This window comes from Mauremys mutica, chromosome 3 (genome assembly GCF_020497125.1).
Source record: "Mauremys mutica isolate MM-2020 ecotype Southern chromosome 3, ASM2049712v1, whole genome shotgun sequence".
In the NCBI taxonomy this organism is placed as follows: domain Eukaryota; kingdom Metazoa; phylum Chordata; order Testudines; family Geoemydidae; genus Mauremys; species Mauremys mutica.
The window spans coordinates 91,270,688-91,291,880 of NC_059074.1; the positions used below are offsets into that span (position 1 = coordinate 91,270,688).

The 21,193-nt window shown below is 45.6% G+C and overlaps 1 protein-coding gene across 2 annotated transcripts in view; it reads right to left on the reverse strand.

The window, feature by feature from the left end:
- Positions 1–13,330: 13,330 nt before the first annotated feature.
- Positions 13,331–21,193, reverse strand: part of MCM9 (minichromosome maintenance 9 homologous recombination repair factor) — a 74,949-nt gene continuing 67,086 nt past the window's right edge. For both annotated transcript variants that reach the window (XM_045010548.1, XM_045010550.1), the window contains exons 12-13: positions 18,365–18,510; positions 13,331–16,151 (exon numbers count right to left, since the gene is read on the reverse strand). In XM_045010548.1, coding sequence (XP_044866483.1) covers positions 14,537–16,151; positions 18,365–18,510 — 1,761 coding nt within the window. In that variant the 3' untranslated portion in view covers positions 13,331–14,536. The remainder of the gene's footprint in view (positions 16,152–18,364; positions 18,511–21,193) is intronic.

Sequence of the window (21,193 nt, forward strand, 5' to 3'; positions counted from 1 at the left end):
CACTATTCTAAATACTGATAATGCAGGTAATACCAGGTACCCAGGGGACATGAAGCAGTTAGCATTTATTATTAATGAAACTATTACCTCATTCACAAGAAATGCTGAGCACTTACTATGCCGTTTACCTCATCTGGCCATCAATAACTGTATTCCCTATAGCATAGGATGGTACTTAACCTCACTTGGGAGATCTATTTCATGTTTAATCCATTAAACTAGAACAGTTCTAGTTCTGCTTTTATAGACTTTGTCTTTCTTTCTTTGGTTTTTAGTTAATTTATTGTTACAATAATTGTGGGGATTACATTGCAACACTTAATACTTTGTTACTTCACAATAATCATGAAATTCAGACTGATGTTCTGATGGTAACAGAAGAACAGAAAAAAACTCTCAGCCATTTAAAAGAGTTTTAAATTATGCAGTTACACCTCTACCTCAATATAACGCTGTCCTCCAGAGCCAAAAAATCATACTGCGTTATAGGTGAAACCGCGTTATTTTGAACTTGCTTTGATCCATTGGAGTGCGCAGCCCTGCTCCCCGCGCCCCTCCCTGGAGCGCTGCTTTACCGCGGTATATCCAAATTCGGGTTATATCGGGTCGGGTCATATCGGGGTAGAGGTGAATTTAGTACTGAAAGAAGCACCTAAAGTCTAATTAAAATATAACCAGATTCTAGCTGGCAGTGCACATATGACCATGTCAGCAAAACAGCATATGTTCCTGAACTATTGGTGGAGTACGTGGCATAGAATGGCCACCACAACCCTGGCTCCTGCCCTCCCAAATACACAAGAGGCTGCTCTGCAGAAAAACTGCAACACAGGAACCATTAAAGGGTGTTACTGGGGTTGATCAAGGGATTAAAGTGGTATTGCTGTTAATGTAAGTACATTCTCTGAATGTCTCATTCTTGTAGTAGGTACATGGAGCTATGAGTGGTGGTGATTACATCTGCAATACAATATAGGTATACATGAAACATATATACCGCTACCCCAATACAACGCAACCCGATATAACACGAGTTTGGATATAACGCGGTAAAGCAGTGCTCCGGGGAGGGGCGTGGGGGGGGCTGCGCACTCTGGTGGATCAAAGGAAGTTCGATATAACGTGGTTTCACCTATAACACGGTAAGATTTTTTGGCTCCTGAGAACAGCGTTATATCGAGGTAGAGGTGTATACAGACTCATTTGATTGGTAGGAGAGAAATAGTATGCTTGCATCCAGGTACATACCATAATTTAGTCCTATGTTTGCTTGTTTTATCTTTTTTATCGGATATCATTAATGTTATCAGTAATATAAAATATTTATATAGAATTATATATATATATATATATATAGTGTAATTGAATTGATCAATTAGAGTGTTGTTGTGGCAGTGTTGGTTCCAGGATATTAGAGAGACAAGCATGAGGTAATATCTATATCATCTCACCCAGCTTGTCTCTCTGGATCAATTAGAGTGAACTGCCATTATAAAGTACTGATCCTGAAAAGTATTAAGTACCCACCAATCCTACTGCCCCCAGCTGCAATTTTAGATACTCAGTATCTTTCAGGGTCAGAGCCAGAGTCCTCAGTTACAAGTTAAGGGGCCAAATTCATAAGAAAAATAGGTAAAATCTTATTAATTTATTTAAAAAATGAGGCTAAATGCTATTCCGAATTATCTCCCTACTCTAACTCATAAAAATATGTTGAAGTGAGTTTTAAGGCATAATTCCAGTGATAATTGTTGCTACTTTGGGGGAAATAGTGCATTGCTTTAATATCTTGTAGATAATACAAGACCTTGGTATTATTCTCTATGCCAAGAGCTGAGAAAGGGAGTTTGGTGCTGAGGCTAAGACAAGTAAGTGCAGGATTACTATCACACTATAATAGGGTTCATGTTATTAATAGTCCCATGAGATAACAAACACCACAGACTTTCATCTCGTAGGGTCTGATCCTGGAAGATGCAGTGTACCTGAAATTTTCAATGATATCAATGGGAGCTATAGGTACCCCCTTCCTCTCAAAATCAGGCCCCCATCGACACTCTCTGCTCTAGTGACTTCATCAGCCCATGGTGCACCTTGTCATCCTGTAGCATGGTTTCTCTATGATCATGGCTTAGTAAGGGTCTGATCCTGCACCATTCAATGGCCACATGATCCGGCCCTAGCCAAGGTACTAAGACAACCTTATGCTGAAATGGTGTCGGGGTCAAGAAGTGTCCAGTAACACTGGTTCATTCCTATGCACAAATAGGACCTTCAACAGATAGGTGTTGCTAAGGTCAGTGATTCCTTAGGTTCAACTCAACTGCTATTGGTTTCTTTTATGGTAGCAAACATTTGGTTTTGATGAACCAGATTCATACAATATATACTATTAACAATATCTTTATTTTATATTGTTTTTTAAATGATCTTATTAACTTTTAACATGTATAATATTTGTTTAGAGACAAGCTGGGTAAGGTAATTCTTTTTTATTGGACCAACTTCTATATCCTGGGACCAACATGGCTACAACACCACTGCATAATTGTCTACAGTCATTTTGAGAGAGCACTGTTTTCTGTCCCCTGTTCTGGCTCCTCATCTGATCCGTTTCTCTCCATCCTGCCCCAGCCTCCAATCAACCCCCTCCCCACACACACAATGTTTCCCATCTTCATTGGCTCCCAGTCCCAGATTCCTTTCACCCCACATTCCTTATCCAATGTCAGTGCCCCCCCACTCCAGCTCCTTGTCCCAGTCCTCCACCCACATGGGTCCTTATCAGATCTGCTTCCCCTTTATCTCCATCTCCCTGCCCCACTGAATCCCAATCCTGGTCTCTTTATTCAGCTAGTCCCAGTCACCCCCCCAGTTCCTCATCTGATCTCAGTCACTGCTCCACCCACTTGATCCCAGTCCCACTGACTTCTGTTTCCATCCCAAGCTTCCAGTTCCAGTCTCTTTGCCCAACCAGTCCCAGTGTCTGCCTGTCCCCACAAGCCTTCAGTTCCTGTCTCCAGCTCACGCCCATTGGGAGCACAGAAGAGAGGCTCTCTGATCTCTGTTCTGGTGCCTGGCTCACAGCAGCCTGGAGCAGCACTTGCAGAGAAAGTCCTGCTCAGCCCCATGCTGGAGCATGCCTCATACAGATGGGATCTTTGGGGAAATTAGCTGCTAAAAATCAGAGAAGTCTTCTACTGAGCATGTGCTAACTGCAATTTTTCAAAGGCTTGTAACTTGGCCAAATTTGGGTGGATTTTCATGGGGATCATGAAAGCCACATCCCTGACATAAAGGCCACCCCCCAATCAATTTTCAACTCCCACCTGCAATGTATTGAGGCACTAGCGCTTCCCACCAAAAAAGGTCACCAGAATGCAATACGAGCAAAATAATGTATTTTTCCCTAGCCTCATTCTTGGAAACAGCTGAACTATTATGGATGAAAGTTTCCAAAAAAGTCCAGCCTGAGGCAGACAGCTGGCTGGAAATTTTCAGTCCATGCAGTGAAAATTTGTCAAAGTTATAAGCAACTGAAAACAGGGTCTTATAATGTGAAGTGGCAGGCAAGGCCTGCACATAGCAGCAGCCATTTTGTCTCATCAAAGCCCAGAGAGCAACTGGCACAGTTTTATTGAAAGTCTCACAATATTTGGTATTTTTCTTAAAATCCCAACTCCTGGAGTCATGTGATTACCTGAAAATTCTCCTTTTCCATAGGAAAATGAAGTGGCAGAGAAAAGCTTGAAAATATGAACCCCGTAGGTACAACATGAAAGACATATTTTAAAAAATGGGATTTATTAAGCCAATCTTTTGATTTTGGGACCCAACTCATGATTTTTGAGTGCTTGTGCGTGGCAATGGTGGATAAAGGCTGATCTGTGGGCAGTGGATATAATAGGCCAGTGAAGGCTCTCCCTTGCCTGCCACTGCTGCAGCCACAGCTGCCTGAACCCCCAGTTGCGGGGTTTGGCAGCGAAGGTTTTGTTTTATTAGCCCCTATGCAGGCTCTGGGGTGGCTGAGGAGGCACATACCGCCTCCTCGGCCACCCCAGAACCTGCATGGGGCATATCAAAAGCCTCTTAACAGACACTTTTCCCCTGCACAGGTTGGGTCTGGGGAGCGGAGGCATGGTGCAGCTTCAGCCAGGCAGGTGGGGTGGGGTGTGTGTCACTCTGGGCTGCAGCCAGTCGGGGGCTTCTGCAGCTGAGGAGGGGGACAACTCTCGGTGGGGGGGGCGGGGGAGGGCTTGTGGGCCTCAGGCCTCTGGCAGTGGGGGAGGGCGTAGGCAGAAGGGGCAGAGCCCTGGGCTAGTGTCCCTAAAGGGGGGGCAGTGCTTCCCCAGCCTTTCCACCTGCCGCCCATAGGCTGACTCCCACTTTCATAGAGGGTGCAGCAAAAAAGGATAAATGTAAACAGTGACCAACAGCCCCTTAACCACCTGCCTGTTACTCCATGTGTGGAACGCTCTCCCGTCCTCCCTACACAGCCAGAGGCTTAGGGGTGAGTGAGAAAGTGGTGGGGAGTGGCAACATATGGGGGGTCAGGTAGGCCACTTGGGGAGGCAGGTGAGAGGGAGCCAGAGAGCCTGAGCATTTTTGCACTCTCCCCTGCGTCTTTCCCTCTGCTGCTTGACAGGTTCCTGAGAGGCAGGGGTAAAAGTAGGGTGACCAGGTGTCCCGATTTTATAGGGACAGTCCCGATTTTTGGGTCTTTTTCTTATATAGGCTCCTATTACCCTCCACCCCCTGTCCCGACTTTTCACATTTGCTGTCTGGTCACCCTAGGGAAAAGTAATGTAAAAGACTTACCAGTGCAGAGGCCTGGCTTCGGGCCCCTGGAAGGGGCAGGGCAGGGCTTGCGGGGGGGTCAGCCTCCCCCAGCCAGCCCTTCCACACTGCCCAGCCCATGCTGCCTGGGGCCCCGGCAGCAATTTAAAGGGCTGCTGCCATGGTAGTGGTAGCAGCAGCTGGGAGCCCCAGGCCCTTTTAAATTGCTGGGCCCTGGGGCAGCTGTCTCCTTTGCCCCTCCCTCCCCCAGCATTGGCAGCCCTGGGGGTGGGAGGCAAAAGGGGCAGCAACCTTAAAGTGCTGTTGGCTGTGTACAGGCCAGAACCAGTGGCCACTTCTTGCCGGTACGCCGTATCGGCCCACTTTCACCTCTGCTCAGAGGTCTTCCAAGGTGAGCTGCACTGGGCTGCTGCAGCAAGCTGCCTCCGCATGAGAAGAGGTACCACAAACTTGCAGTGTAACTGGCTGAAGTTTCAGACATCCCTTTTGGTTGTGTTGTTGCTCACAGAAAGGACTGGTAGAGCCTGCAGCAGCTGAAGGCAGATTGAACTAGCTGTTCTGCTAGACCAATGGTTCTCAAACTGTGGGTTGGGACCCCATAGTGGATCACAACCCCCTTTGAAGGGAGTCGCCAGGGCTGGCTTAGACTTGCTAGGGCCTGAGGCTGAAGCCTGAGCTACATGGCCCCAGGCCAAAGCCAAAGCTCAAAGGCTTCAGCCCTGGGTGGCCGGGCTCAGGTTACAGCCCCCTGCCTGAGTCAGAAGCCCTTGAGCTTCAGCTTTGCCTCCCCTGCCTGGAGAGGTGGGGCTCAGGCTTTGCCCCCACCCGGGGCAGTGGGGTTCGGACGGGCTCAGGCTTTGGTCACCCCTCTTGGGGTTGAGAAGTAATTTTTGTTGTCAGAAGGGGGGTCTTGGTGCAATGAAGTTTGAGAACCCCTGTGCTTGACTTTCAGAGTTGTGGCCACGCCCAGCCTGCCTTGATCAACAGGTCTGTGTGGTGTCTCCAGCGAACTGTAGACTTGCCATGCAAAGAACCACCAAGTGAAGGCTTTAACCATTTGAAAGAGAATTCTTGATTATGTAATAAAGCGTCTAGGGCTGTTTAGTCAAAGAGCTGGCTGAGTTGGTGCACTGAGATGATTAACCTGAAATTAACCTGAACAGGCCTCCTGCTGTGGCACAAACTGTATTTAATTATGAATTCTATTTAAAATTTCACCAAAAGAAAAAACATTCCTCACTTGTGAAAAATAACTTGGTTTTATTATTGTGCTGTTTACTTTATTTCAATGCTCTACATGCAGGATAATATTTTTAAAGCCACCTAAGGGATTGGGATGCCAAATTCTTTCAGAGGCAAATTACAGTCATGCTGAATATAGTGATCTCTGTATTGCAGTGTATCACCTTTCCTGAAATACAACTGCTCTATTTCACTTTATAGTCCTCTTACCCTAACAGAATTTATCTTGCAACACCCTTACTACAAATAGAATAGTAGAAACAGAACCTTCTGAATTTCAGAGCAATATGTAGACTATGTAGGAAATTTGGGTCTGATATTGATCCCCTGCTGATTTTACACCATGGCAATTCCACTGATTTCCACCAAGGTGCTTCTGATTTCCAGTGGTGCAAGGGGAGAATCAGTGAGACTCCTTAGCGACTAGATTTAGGAAAATTCCTAAAGTTCCTGGAACCAGATCCTCATTTTGTGCAAATGGGTGTAACTCCATTGATTTCAGTGGAACAAGATCAGTTTAAACCAGCAGACAATCTGGCTCCTGGTCCTTAAAGAAAGAGTTACTTACGACTTCTGTTTTGATTAGACAGTTTAGTAATTCACTATTACCTGGAAGCAGGCACCTTGTGTAGACATTTACACTTGGGCACCCTAGGTGCAGCTAGAGTGAGCAGATTGTAAGTTTGAAAAATCGGGACACTCTTTTTTCAGGGTATGTGTGTGTGTGTATATATAGTTGCCTATATAAGACAAAGCCCATAATATTGGGACATCTGATCACCCTAGCTCCAGCATGAATGTAAAACTCTGATTTGGTAGAGCTTTGCATCCACTTTGCACAGATATAAATGATTAACAAGGGTCAAGGCAATGGAGAATCAAAGCCAGTGCTTTGATTTTATTTCAGTCAGTGACCTACCATTTGCCAGATGATATTGACAACATGAGGCAGATTCTGTTGCCACTGAAGTCCTCCTGGCATGACAAGGATGAGAGGTGGTTATAGCTCCCTGATATAGCAGTGGTGTAAGTTACAGCAGCTTCTAGGAATGGTCCAGCATGCTGAGGATAACAAGAACGGAGTGTGCTCTCGCCACACCCCTTACACCAGGGCAATAGGGAGGTAAGACAGGGTTCTGAGTATATGCTGGCTCAGCACTTTGCTGGAAATGTGTGTGTTTTCCACTCCCTTTGAATGGCCTGAACAGCGCACAGGGAGTGAAGCAGGGCAGTGAATCTTACCTCATGTTTACATTCTTGCAGAAGAGAATCTTGTCAGCGGTTTCTGGCTGTTACCTTCCCCATCTCTTATTAGTTGAATACTATAATTAGTGCTGTTCTGCCTTTATTAGTTCCCACTGAGAGAATGTGGATCTGATTCTCCTCACACTAGATTTACACCAAAACAACTCTCTTGGTTTCATTGGAGTTATTCCTAATTTAAGCAAGAAAAGAGAATCAGGCCTTCTATGTGCAATGGAGCCTCTCCAAGGACTTGCTGTGCCTTCCATAATAGCTCTGTTATCTACACAGTAAGCTGAGAATAAAGACAAAATTCTACAGAGAATCCAGCTACAAGGAGGACTGTAACAAACAAGTCACTGAAGATAATTTAGGATTCACATTTACCTGTAAACATGTAACGCATTAGTAAATTAATTTCCCACTGGTCAAGCAAACACAGGATAAAGTATGCCACAGAGACTGAATTGTGTGTCAGCTTTAACAATACACTAATTATAATTTAAAGTACTTAGGTAAATACATGTGCCAAATACTGGGCTGCATTATAGCAGCTTTGCACCACACTTGCAGCCGTGCTCTTTCTTCTACAGGCCTCTATCCTATGAGCTGTTTGCCTCCAAATGTCAGCTTCCCCATTTCCCCCTCTCAAGGCCACTTCCTGGATTCCCAAGGACACAGTGTGGCCAACTATCACAATTTCATCAGCAATGGCATAATTTTGGTTCCTGCTGGAGCCAGTCGGGCAATGGTGAGAGAAGCTCCAGCCTTCATGAGATTTCTAGCCTTGCCTAGTAGCCCTCAATGGCTGACTTCCCACCTCCTGGAGAAGAACAGCTGATCAGAGCTGCTGTAGGAGGCAGGCAGAGCTCTTTCCTCTCCCCCCCGGAACCCAGAACTGTTTGGGTAAAGGAGGGGGGACAAGGTGCAGCAATATCATTTTCACAGGAAGGATGGGTACAGGAGGGAGGGGAAACAGTCCAACAACTCAGGGGTCCCTCCCTGCTACTCTCTGCTTCTCTCTCCTCTCAGGTCTGGCGCTGCCCTCTCTCTACCCCTCCGCCCCACACCTTGAGCCTCCACAGCTGCAGGAGGAGCAGAGTTGCAATAGGGGTAAGGGCAGTTTTGAGGTCTGGGGACACAAAATGAGCTGATGTGGGGGCACAGAACTGATATAGAGATGGAGTGAAATGCATAATTAACTGAGGGGCTGGTGGGGGCACAGAGTTGATTGGCATTTGGGGGGTTGGTGGAGAAGCTGGAAGGCCACACCCCAGCAGCATTTTATACCCATTATGTAATTTGATCTCTAGCCAGGGCCGGCTCCAGGCACCAGCATCCCAAGCAGGTGCTTGGGGCGGCAATCTACAAGGGGCGAGAGTCCCTGTGTTTTTGCCCCCAAGCAGCGCACCGAATTGCCGCCGCTGACGGTGGGAGCAGTCTGTGTCAGGGCTGCCCAGAGGGGGGGGCAAAGGGGGCAATTTGCCCCGGGCCCCGGGCTCCGCAGGGGCCCCCAAGAGAACAGCGGAGGCTCCCGCCTCCACACCTCTCCTGGAGCCTCAGCGCATCAAGTGCCGAGTCTCCGCCGGGGCCCCTGAGCCCCGCCCCGCTCAGAGCCGCGTGGTCAGGGAGCGGGGCTGGGAGCTCAGCTCCCTCCGCTCGGCGTGGAGCTCCCAGCCCCGCCCCCTCACCATGCGGCTCTGAGCGGGACGGAGCTCAGGCCCCGCCGGCCACACGCTGCGGCTGTTCCGGCGAGGCGCTGAGACTCCGGGTGAGGAGGGAGCCGGGGGTAAGAGCCTGGGGCCGGGGCGGGGGGGAAGCGGGACCCGCCGCCGAAGCGCAGCCGGTCTTCGGCGGTGGGGAGCCCCTTCCGTTCCGGGACCCGCCGCCGAAGTGCCCCGAAGACCCGCGGCGGCCCCCCCCCCCCCCCACCAAATTACCGCCGAAGACCGGGCTGCACTTCAGCGGCGGGTCCCACTTCGGCGGTAATTCGGCGGCGGGGGGGCCCCCGCCGCGGGTCTTCGGGGCACTTCGGCGGCGGGTCCCGGAACGGAAGGGCCCCCCACCGCCGAAGACCCCGGGCCCCCGGAATCCTCTGGGCGGCCCTGGTCTGTGTGCCTTTAGGGCGGCACGTGCATTTCCGCGGCGGCGGCAATTCGGCAGCAGCTTGTATGTTCAGCTGTCCGGGGCGGCGCAGCTTCTGTCTTCAGCCGCCATGGAAACGCGGGTGCCGCCCTAATGGCACATGGACTGCCCCCGCCTTCTGACGGCAATTCAGCACGCTGCTTGGGGCGGCAAAAACAGTAGAGCCGGCCCTGTCTCTAGCAAGAACTCCTGCAAGAACAGCAGCAACAGAGAAGAGCCACGAGCACGATTAAAGGATTAGAAACGTGCCTTATAGTGCTAGACTCAAAGAGCTCAATCTTTGTAGCTTAACAAAGAGAAGGTTAAGTGGTTACTGTGGCGAGGAAAGGCTCTGGCAGGGGGAATGCAGTGGAGAAAAGCTCTAGCAATGGGGAACTAGAAGAGCCTTTCCCTGCTGCTGGAGCCTTCCCCCACTACCTGAGTCTTTTCCTGTGGCAGGAAAAGGCTCCAGCAGCGGGATACCACACTGCTCAAAACAGCATGTAGACAGGGAGGCATGACTTGGGCAAGTCAAGAGCTATGTAGGGTATGTGCGCTAGTATGTACCCTCACCCCTCAGGCATGTCTGTACTTGCCTAAGCCATGACTCATGATCCACACTGCTATTCATACTCACGCTAGGAGGGCTCCATGTGCATGTACACTACACTCTGCAGAAAGAAGCGTGCAGGGTAGATGTACTTTACAGGGCCAGAGAGCTTTGCTATACCTGCTCTTTTCTACTTCTGCTGTAGCTTTCACAGTTGGCTTCTGATACTGCAAACATACAGGTGATTTCAATGCACCTACACACCAGTAATATGACATGTGCATAAGTGGTCACAGGCTCGGTGCCTACAGTTGCTGCTACAAACAAATGTAGTGCCCTAGGACTCTCGTTTAAACATCTTTAAGGTAACCAGTGCGCTATATTCCTCCCATAATGAAAGCCTGGCTGCATAGAAAAAATGGTTGCACATATAGAATGAACCCTGAGTACTGAAAAATTATGGAGATAGTATGAGATAACAAAACAAAGAATTAGTTAAAGAAAAAAATAAAAATAGAAAAATAGTGGGTCTGGGGGTATGGCTACACTTACGGTTTGCAGCACTGGTCATCCAGCTGTGCAGGGCCAGCGCTGGTGTGTGGCCACACTCACAGCTACCAGCGCTGGTGTGTGGCCACATTTGCAGTATTTGCAGTGCTGTTGGGAGTGATGCATTATGGGCAGCTATCCCAGCATTCAAGTGGCCGCAACGTGCTTTTCAAAAGAGGGGGGTGGAGTGGGGTCTAGTGTGACAGGGAGCGGGGGGAAAGAGAGAGGGGATTTTTGGAGCCAACACTGTGTGTTTAGCTTCCTGCATTGAAAAATCAGAACATGTTTCTGACCCCTTAGTCTTAACTCTTAATTGCAAACAGCCTGCAGCCAACACAACTCCCCGCTGTTTCACTCTCTCCCTGCTTGCCTCTCATTTGATTGTTTACAACCAGGTACAGATGATCACAGCAAACAGGAGCTCTGTTTGTTTTTTTATGCAGCCTCTCTTTGTTTTGTTATGAACGAGCTCCGATCGGAGCTCCGTTGCTTATCTAAAAAACAAACAGAGCTCCTGTTTGCTGTGATCATCTGTACCTGGCTGTAAACAATCAAATGAGAGGCAAGCAGGGAGGGAGTGAAACAGAGGGGATTTTTGGATCGGAGCTCGTTCATAACAAAACAAAGAGAGGCTGCATAACAAAACAAAGAGAGTAATTTATAAAAGCATTCTGGGATACACCTTATACCCTGGAGGCCAATCACAGCGCTGGTGTGTGGCCACACTTGATGACCAGCGCTGCAGCACCAGCACTGGAATCCTTATTCCCCATGCTGAGTGAGGTGTACGGCCAGCGCTGCAGCCAGGGAGTTGCAGCGCTGGAAGTGCCCTGCAGGTGTGGCCACTTACTAATTGCAGCGCTGGTAGAGGCTTTCCAGCCCTGCAACTCGCCAGTGTAGCCATACCCTGGAAGTCTGTTGACAGCATAACACACTGCCCCATGGGTTATATAGATTTTAAAATGCTTAAATGACCCCAGTTATATAAAGTTTTTATATAGCTCCACTATAATAGAACTCAAGGATCTTATGATGAACATATCTGGTGTGTGCCTCGCTAAGAAGGAAACTCTCTAGCCGGTCCATTTTTGGTACATAAACATGACATGGTGCCAGAAGTATACTAAGAACAGAAACAGAAGGAAAACAGAAACAAAGGTTGCAAACAGAAGGAACAAAGGTTACAGGAGCTCATCAACATGCCACTCTTCAATGCTCCAGAGAACATTAGCTTTGACAAACCTTCCGAATGGACAGATTGGAAGCTGTGTTTTGCAAGATTTCACATTGCAAACAAACGCCACAAAAAACTGGAGCTATACAGGTGTTTCTTTAATTTATGCTATGGGAAAGCAGGCAGAGCATATCTTTAAATCCTTTGACTTTACTGAAGACAGTCACAAAGATAACTATGAAAGGGCTCTGGCTATGTTTGACGCACACTTTATACTTAGGAGAAATGTGGTTTGTGAAAGAGCATGTTTCCACCAGAGAATTCAAGAAATTGGGGGAAATGCTGAATGTTTTATAAGAGCTCTCCATGTATTGGCTGAGACTGTGATTGCAAAACATCAGAGATAGGCAGTTTATTGGGTTAACAGATAAAAAATCATTCACAGCAGCCACAACTGAAAATAGACTTAACCCTAGTCACAGCTATAAAGAAAGCAAAGCAGTCTGAACTAGACAAATAACAGAACAAATGTCAGGAGCAAATTGAAAAACCTGAAAATAGATTAGATGCTATAAACAGACACTTGAGTGTTAAAAGTCATTATCATAAAAACCCTGAGGCAAGGAGCGAGAACACCTGGGTTAAGGAGGACAAATTCCAGACTACATGACCAAGTTGTGGAAAAAGTCATATCCCAAGAGATGATGCATGTCCAGCCACAGACACACTATGTAATAAATGCATGAAATATGGACATTCTGCCGCTGTTTGCCCCATTAAAGCAGTCAGGGAGCTGACTTATATTACAGAAAATCAAGATCCATTGTTTCTGGGATCTGTTATTTGGGATGACACAGAGCCTGCCTAGAGAGTGAAACTGAATATTGATGGCAAAACTATTGACTTTAAAACTTACTCAGGACAGATGTCACAGTCATCTCAGAAGGGACTTACAACCTCCTTCAGTCAGAAGCACCGAACCCTTGGTAGAAGTGGGGGAGTTATGGCCTTGCCTCCTGCTCCTTCTCTTCCTATGAGGCTTCATCCCCTGGCCAGGATGGAGGCTGGGCTGTGATAAGAGCCTTCCAGGGAGCCCAGGCTGTTGTGGGGAGCCCTGGACCCTCCACCTGCTCTAGGTGGCATGCCCTGGGGGGTGGGGACACAGGCCGGGGGCTGCTTTGGGGCTCCTCAGCCCCTGGCTAGGACAGGTGGAGGGTCCAGGGCTCACCCACAGTGGCCTGGGCTCCCTGAGCGGCTCTTACCATGGTCCAGCTCCAGCTTTTGGCCTGGCCTACAGGCGGGGCCTTGTGGGGAAAAGGAGCAGGGGCGGGGCCTGTGCTGGTGATAAGGGGGGAGCTAAAGCCCATCTCAGCCCTGCACCAGGAAGAGGCTGACATCATGGGCAGGGGCTGTGTGCCTGCCTGATTGGGTTGCAACTTTCTGATTGCAGAAAACAGAACACCTTTGCCCTGCCCACTCCCCTTCCCCTTCTGAGGCCCTGCCCCTTCCCCAAACCCCTGCCCCCACTCACTCCATACCCCTCCCTCTCTCGCTTGCTCTCCCCCACCCTTGCTCACTCACTCATTTTCGGAAGAGGGTGAAGGCTCCAGCTGGGGGTGCAGGCTCTGGGGTGGGGCTGGGGATGAGGGGGTCTTGGGTGCAGGAGGGGGCTCTGGGCTGGGGGTGGGACTGAGGGGTTCGGAGTGTGGGAGGGGATGCGGGGTCTGGGAGGGAGTTAGGGTGCAGGAGGCGACTCAGGGCTGGGACAGGAGGCTTGGAGAGTGGGCTCCGGCCAGGCGGCGCTTAACTCAGGTGGCTCCCGGAAGTGGCCGGCATGTCCCTGTGGCCCCAAGCTCAGGGGCTGCCTGGCGGCTCTGTGTGCTGCCCGCACCTGCAGTCCCCGCCCCTGCCTCTCCCATTGTCTGCGGTCTGAGCCCCTCCCACACCCCAAACCCCCGCTCTGTTGGGTCACGGGCATCAAAATTTTCTTCAAGTGGGTCGCCAGAAAAAAAGTTTGAAAACCACTGCTCTATCTTGAGGGGGATTTCCTAGAAGAGAGGTGTAATTCTGGGGTAAAAATAGACATTGGTGATCCCAGAATGCATACAGAACCCCAGTACTCAGCACAAGCCATCACTGTGTCATGGACAGATGCAAGCTGCAAGATCCTATTAACAAGTGCCTGGACCAATGGATACTACTAGTTAAATAAATAAATAAAGCAGGCATACGCAACACATCAAAAGGACAATGGACCACAGTAACCACAAACAGAGCAAAATTCTCTTGATATTGATAACACAGGAATACATATCACAACAGAATGGTATATCACAATACCACTAAATGCATCAAGGGAGAAGGCATGTAAAGGAGGAACAAAATATAACTGCACGGTTAGCTTTTGCTTCGCCATCTTGCTAACACTGTCCTCAAAAGATTGGAATAAGTGGTCCATGGGACACAAGATCAATTACAATCGTGTGTGGTTTATGAGTTGAATTAAGAAAAAAATGTCAATTAACCCTGCTTCATTTGCAGGTACCACTATACTCTGAATATGATCACAAATCACATGAGTTTTCAAGTTATACCAGGTCAACTGAAACAGTCAACAGATATTATAAACAGTCTTGTAAACAATTAGAGAGGTAAACGTAGCATCTGAACTGTGGTGTATGTCAAATCCTCAGCTGCTGTAAATTGACATAGCTCCAATGACTTAAAAGAAATATTTTGATTTATGCCAGCTGAGGTGCTGCCTGAAAGCTTTGGAAATAATTAATATGGGTGATATTGTTTCCCAGTAATATATTGATAATGACAGGTGGATCGGGGCTGGGGAAAGGTAGTATGGTTTATGACCTTGGGTTTTTCCTAATCTCTTCATCCCAATCAAAATCTAATGTGGCATCGTCTAAATCTGGTATTGAGAAGAGAGATTTTCCTGTGACCACATTTTTATTGCTGGCATTTCCCAGTCCAAAACACTTTCTTTTGCTGCTGGTGCTCGCAGAATGGGTCTTCAGAGGCAGTCCCTGGCTTTCCAACCTGTTGCTGGTGACATTAAGTGATGGTGGATTTTCCGATTTTGATTCAGGAGGTGACGTGAAGGAAAACCTGGCTAGTTTTGCTAACGTGCTGGAGCACACCTTCTTTGTGCTCAGGCCACCAGGCATTTCCTCTCCTTTCCTGCTCTTCTCGGCAGTTGGCGTTAACTGGTGTCTAATATCTGAGATCTGTTCAGTCTCTGAGTGTCCAGTTGTAGCTTCTTTGATTTCTCTTTGTAAGGTTTCATTTTGCTGCTGCTCCTTTATTTTATTATCAAGGGGTCTCTTCTCCAAACTATTGTTTCCTAAACTCATTAGCTTTTTCTGGTGTTTCGCAGGGGGATAACATTCTTCCTCTGGCTGCTCTCCTTCTGCTACAGTTCTCAAAATCCTGTGAGGCTTAAAAACAGCCTCTGATTGTGAGGGAGGCAATTCTGCATTGCTCTTACTTTCAGAAGGATGAACAAATTTTGTCCTCTGTCTGAACGAAAATTTAGCCAGTTTAGCCACTGGAGGTCCTTCAGTCTCAATGATTTCTGGCTCACTGGAACCTGTTGCTATTGCTTCCTTCACCGTTTGGTCTTTATTTCTTTTTCTCATGGAAGTTATCTGCTTCTCAGCTACTACCAGCACATTATTCCTACTCTTTCCTAGTGCACAAACATTATTCATATCACCTGAAGGAACTCGTGGGTCAGCTGCTGACTGGAAAGACAGTGGAGAAGGAAGGGTGTCTGCTTTGGGGTCTTGTGTACTTGCACAAAAATTGTGAGCTCTCTCTGTGCGCAATCTCTGCCACCTCTTAGAGACCTGTTGTGTCACCACTGAATCAGGCACACTAGCATTTTCTGAGGCTGGATCTTTAATATTTGCCTCAGAATAAAGATTTTTATGTCCTTTTGTCCTTTTCTCATCAATACCAGAAACTACATCCTGTCTAGAAGTAGCATTGAGGTCCACAGTTGCCAGTGACTGTCCCATCCCAGTTTCTCTGCTTTGTCTTGAACCACTTTTTTCTTTAGAACAGGATTTGTCATTCATTGTTTTCAAAGCCAAATTATCTAGAGGTCTCGTGGGGATTAGGGACTGCTGAACACTTTCTTCAGCATCCATGTTGTCATCTACCATGCTGTCAAACCAGGTCAAGCTGCCATCAGCTCTGCTCTCATTGTGTTTACTCAGGTTATTTGTATCTCTGTTTTTACCAGCTGCCTGGCTAGTTGAGGGCTCTAGATGTGTATCAGCTTTACTGCTCCCTTTGACCAAAGAATTTTGCTGTTTTCCGTTATTCCCTTGTTGGTCTGAGAGTTCTGTCTGGGACATTTGCTCTGACTGCCCAAAGGTATCATCGCTTAAGGATCCATGAGTAGTATTTTTGCTGGTCTCTCCGGGCTGCAACTGACATGAATTTTCATTCTGTAATCTGTTGGATGAGGAGGAAAAAATATTTTTACAAGTAAGTAGGTTAATTTTTCATTTTTCTTCCTTTCTCTCCTTTGCTGCTCCTTTTTTTTATATATATATATATATATATATATATATATATATATATATATAGAGAGAGAGAGAGAGAGAGAGAGAGAGACTACAAAGGAATCCAGCAGCATAATAGAATCACTATGTCCCATATATAACACTGGCCTTAGTGCAGCAATGTCTGATCTCCTTTTGCTCCTGCAGCAGATTCCTGCATTAAGGAGCAGAATCTGACCTTCTTATTCATGGTAGGGAGAACTATTTTTTTGGAGTAATGCATTACTTAGCATGAGTAAGGGTGGCAGAATTTGGTCCATACTTATTAAATACTAGCATTTACAACCATATTTGGTTCACTCTTGCAAATTGCCTGTGAATTTTGCTCAAACAAAAAGTGGATTTTAGTATGAAAATGTAGATTGTTCCATTTGACAGTGTAATTTATATTTCGTATTATTTACTTAAGTCCTTTTTTCTGAATGTGTATATTCTCTTTCTGGGTTCTTCACAATGTGACACACACAGTTAGATTTAGGCAAAAAGGTTACTGTTTTAAAGAGTAGATACATAACGTATCCTGATTATTACCCTGCATCAAGATATACCAACAAGTTCTAGAAGTTAACCAGAGTTATGGTCTTTGATTTCAATTTTTAAAAAATGGGTTTACAGAATTACAAATGCCTGTAGTGCTTATGAGTGATGCACCCTGCAGTGACACTTCCTAGAACTGTGATCTCATCAGATCTCATGCTAAACAGGGTCAAATCTTAGATGAGCGACGGGTGAGGAAAATTTAGATGCTGCACGAAGAAGTGGTTATTGGTGATTCAGAAAATGATTCACTTCCCTCAGAGTCACTATGGAACAATATGTTAAGACGCTCTCTAGTGCTCGGGGTGAAGCTTTCTGGATGCTCTGTAAAACCAGGTTCTCACCATTTGTGGTTGTTGTTTTCATTTTCATAGCTTGTTTCGAAACAACAGGAGTGTTCTGGCCAAATATCAGTCTGGTTAATTGTATTCTGCCTAAACTCACCCATTTTAACAGGAGATACTAATTTTCTTTGCTTCATGTCCTAAATCAGTATTTTTATGAACTAATAAACAACAGTCATGTTCCATCTCAGAAGTGACTGCATTTCAGTGGTGGATAAAATAATTCCTATGTACTACATATGGCTTGTGTATCCTTTGAGACAGAAGATGCTATATAAATGTAAGGCATTTATTAATTATTATGTGGTTTCTCCAAGGTAGAAAGGATCTTTAAAAAAAAAAAAAAAAAAAAAAGCAAAATGATGTGAACTTTTTTTCTACTTTAAAACTTGCTTTGGTCTCTTGGAGCCAGCTCACTTTCAACTTCATTTCAGTTGCTTTTATTGCTCTGTAGGCTTATTGGGAATGTGATTTACTCTGTGTTATAAAACAGAGCTCAACATTTTTCAAGGGAAATTCATATTTTCACAGCTGCTTTTATTCCTTTAATAACATTATTCTTTTATCTTTCTTTAATAAAAACAAGTATGTGTTTCTTATAGAGCTTGCTGTCAGTTCAGGAGACAAAAGTTATTTTTCTTTAGATTATTATTGCCTCACCTCAATAAGTTAAAAGGAGTTTTCTATTATTAAGAACAAATAGACTCTCCAAAGATGAAACCAATGAGCTAAAAGCTGCTGACCATCCAGTGAAAATCTAAAATATTTTCAGTATCCGAAAAATATATCACCCAAAAAAATAATTTTGATCCAGACTTATCACCCGTTATCACAAAGAAAGGGATCCAACCAGACAAACATAAAATAACCTTTTTAAAAAAAAATAAAGCAAAGCTTGCTGTACTTTAACAAACAGGAATCAAAAAGTTAATAAAATTAACAAATTGCAACTTTCTGACCTTACTGGAATTAGATTAAATGTATCTGGATGTATGTTGAGAAATCATTAAAATGTTATTTAACCCTCCATAAATTCAATAATCCCAGAATGAAAAATGGTCTTATAATGATCTCAGTATGCTCCTTTAAAAATCCCCTGCTTTTTCAACTCCACTGAAGGTCTCTTTCCTGAGTCAGGTTCTATTTTTAGAATCTCTTAGTACAGTTATTGTCAGCAATCCTTTTACTCTATTGAATTCTTTGTTAATCTTCGTATTATCACCTGTCAAGTCTTTTGAATTCTTCATGCAGAAGATTCTGCAGCTCCAGTCGCTCCAGGATGAGTTCACACTGCATTCGATACTGCTCCATTGGGTTTTCTGGAAATGAGGTATGCAGTGCATTGATGCCTCCGAGAAGTGCACCTCCCTGTGCCACCAGAAAAATGGAAACATCTTGGTTACTCAGCATCAGATTTTAACACCAAAGACAGTTTTATCTACAACCTGCCATTGGCTATTTTAGCACTTGATGTGGCAAATACTTACCCAATAACTTTACTTACACAAGTAATTCCATAGCAGTCAATGGGACAACTCACATGGATAAAATTATGTACTTGCATAAGTGTTTGCAAGGTCAGACTCTTTGTTTATTATTATTATTACTTGGATTTACACAAAAAATATAAAGAGAATCTATCTGAGGTCTGAAGAGACAGTTTATTCTTAGGGATTTTTAGTTGATAAAAATGAATATTAGGAAAGAAGGCCTCTGAATTCCTTAGAATTTTTATAAGTGAGTAACATCTATAACTGACAAGATTGTAATTTTTCCACTTAGGTTACCACAGGGATAAAAAATCCATGACTGGCCCAGGTCAGCTGACTCAGGCTCGTGAGGCTTGGGTTACAGGGCTGAAAAATGGCTGTTTAGATCTTCGGGCTCAGGCTGGAGCCTGAGCTCTGGGACCCTGTCAGGGTGGAGGGGCCGAGCTCCAGCTCCAGCCTCAGCCTGAAAATCTACACAACAATTTTTAGCCCAGTATCCTGAGCCCGAGTCAGCTGCAGCCAGGCCATGGAGCTGAGTAAATGTATCCTTAAAGAGGAGAGGAACCCTGGTTGAATGGTTAAAACACAGGAATGGGAGTTAGAAGATTTGTGGTTTAGGGCTTGTTTATATGAGGAAAATTGACCAGCATAACTATTCCGAATAACTATTCCAATATAATTTAGCTATTCCATAATAACTCCCCCATGTGGACACTCTATTCTTGAATAAAAGTGACTTTATTTGGAATAATTACTCTGCTTGCTGAGTGCACAAGATGGACCTGCTCTTGGGATGAATCAGGGTTGTGTAGTAAAGGAGGCTGTTGTTTGAAGGACCTCTGCCCTCATTTGTTGCAGAAGTTGGAAGGTGTGTAAGAGAAAGCTGGGTGTCATGGTTAAGACAATTGAATGCTGCCCTGGAGAACTGGATTCTGTCCTTTCCTGTGCCAGAGTTCCTATGTGATGCATGGCAAGTCATTTAAACCAAACTTTTGTTCCTCATTTTCAAATTGCCCAACTTTAGAGTTTGGGGTTTGATTTGTAGAAGTGATGAGCTCTCACAACTGCAAATAAAGTCACTGAGAGTTGTGCTTTGAACATATAAAGTGCCAAATAATGCCATGTACTCTGAAAACTCAGCTCTTAGATGTCTCAAATTAGGCACCCAAAATAGTGGATACTTTTTACTTTACTCTTTCTGTGCATCAGCTCTCTATCTGTAAAATGGGGATAATACCACCCTCTCACCTCACAGGAGTGCTGTGAAAATTAATTAATGTCTGAAACATTCATATACTAAACTGATGAGTGCCCTGGAAAATCCCAGGAGGAAATCAATAATTTTGTCTTCAGAGCAGGGTTTGAATAGTGTGCAGTGAATTAGGGTTAGGGCCACAGACTGAACAATGACAATACAACAACATATTGAAAAGCTGCTCATTAAGTGAGCACAGTCCAGCCTGCATACTGAATGAAGCATGGGTGCTGTGGAAAAAATAGCATGTACTCATATAATTAAAGATGGTATCCTAACGCATATGCACAAGGAGGCCAAGTTAAGACAGCACAGGCCTAACTTCTGAGTGTTTAACTTTGCAACCTTAAAGTGTTCTTTTAATGTAGTATTGTTGCCTCTGTGTGTGTGTTGTGTCTGTGTGTATGGGTGTTATTTTTTGTTTTTGTATAACAGTAAATAGAATGTCACAGGATATAGGGTAACTTCCTGCTAATTTTCATCTCTTGGTCTTGTGCTCAAGCCTCCAAGATATTTGGTTTTCTAGAGTGCCATCTGCAGGGTACGGAATGCCGCCCATCCAGCTCCCACATGGCCAGTCCATACGTTCAACACTTCTGATCAGCATTTAGCTCTTTGCTTGATACACATGTAGGCAGAACAAGAAGCAGAGCACCAGAGGTTCTCAATCACTCAAAGGAGTTAGCAGTGCTCCCAACAACTGGAGAACAGTGATGTGCACGTGAGGGTGGAGGAGCTGGGAAAGGAAACTGAAAATGAGAAGTACAAGGGAGAAATCGGAAGCAAGGGAGAGGAGACAGAGCTGGATAAGGAGTGGAAATCATGGAATGAAAGACAGAAGTAAGAAGGGCAGAGAGCAAACTTTGGAGTAAATCAAGGCTGAGAGTAAAATGCAGGATGGAAAGAAGGACAGGCAAGACAACAGGAGGACACAGAGCAAGGGAACAGAATGAATCAAGAAGGAGAGGTAAGAGGTGGTGGACAAGAGGGCAGACAGGGAATAAGGGAAAAATAAAGGTGGAATAAAGGGTAAGGACAAGGATATAAAAAGAGATGAGAACAAGAGAGGCCAACCAGCCAGGCAACTGCTCAAGAGGACCAAAAGAAATACATGACTACTGAGCTGAACCCCATGACCCTTGGTTTCGCACTGAGTGGGGTATGATATTGTAGGAGTTACAAATGCAAGGCTTGATTCCGTCTTTGCAAAGCTGAAAGGTGGCAGTCGCCAGCCCCTCTAGAATTATTCAATCACCTGCTTGTTTCCATTACCCTCCCACACTCTAAAAATTGACAGTTGGAGAGA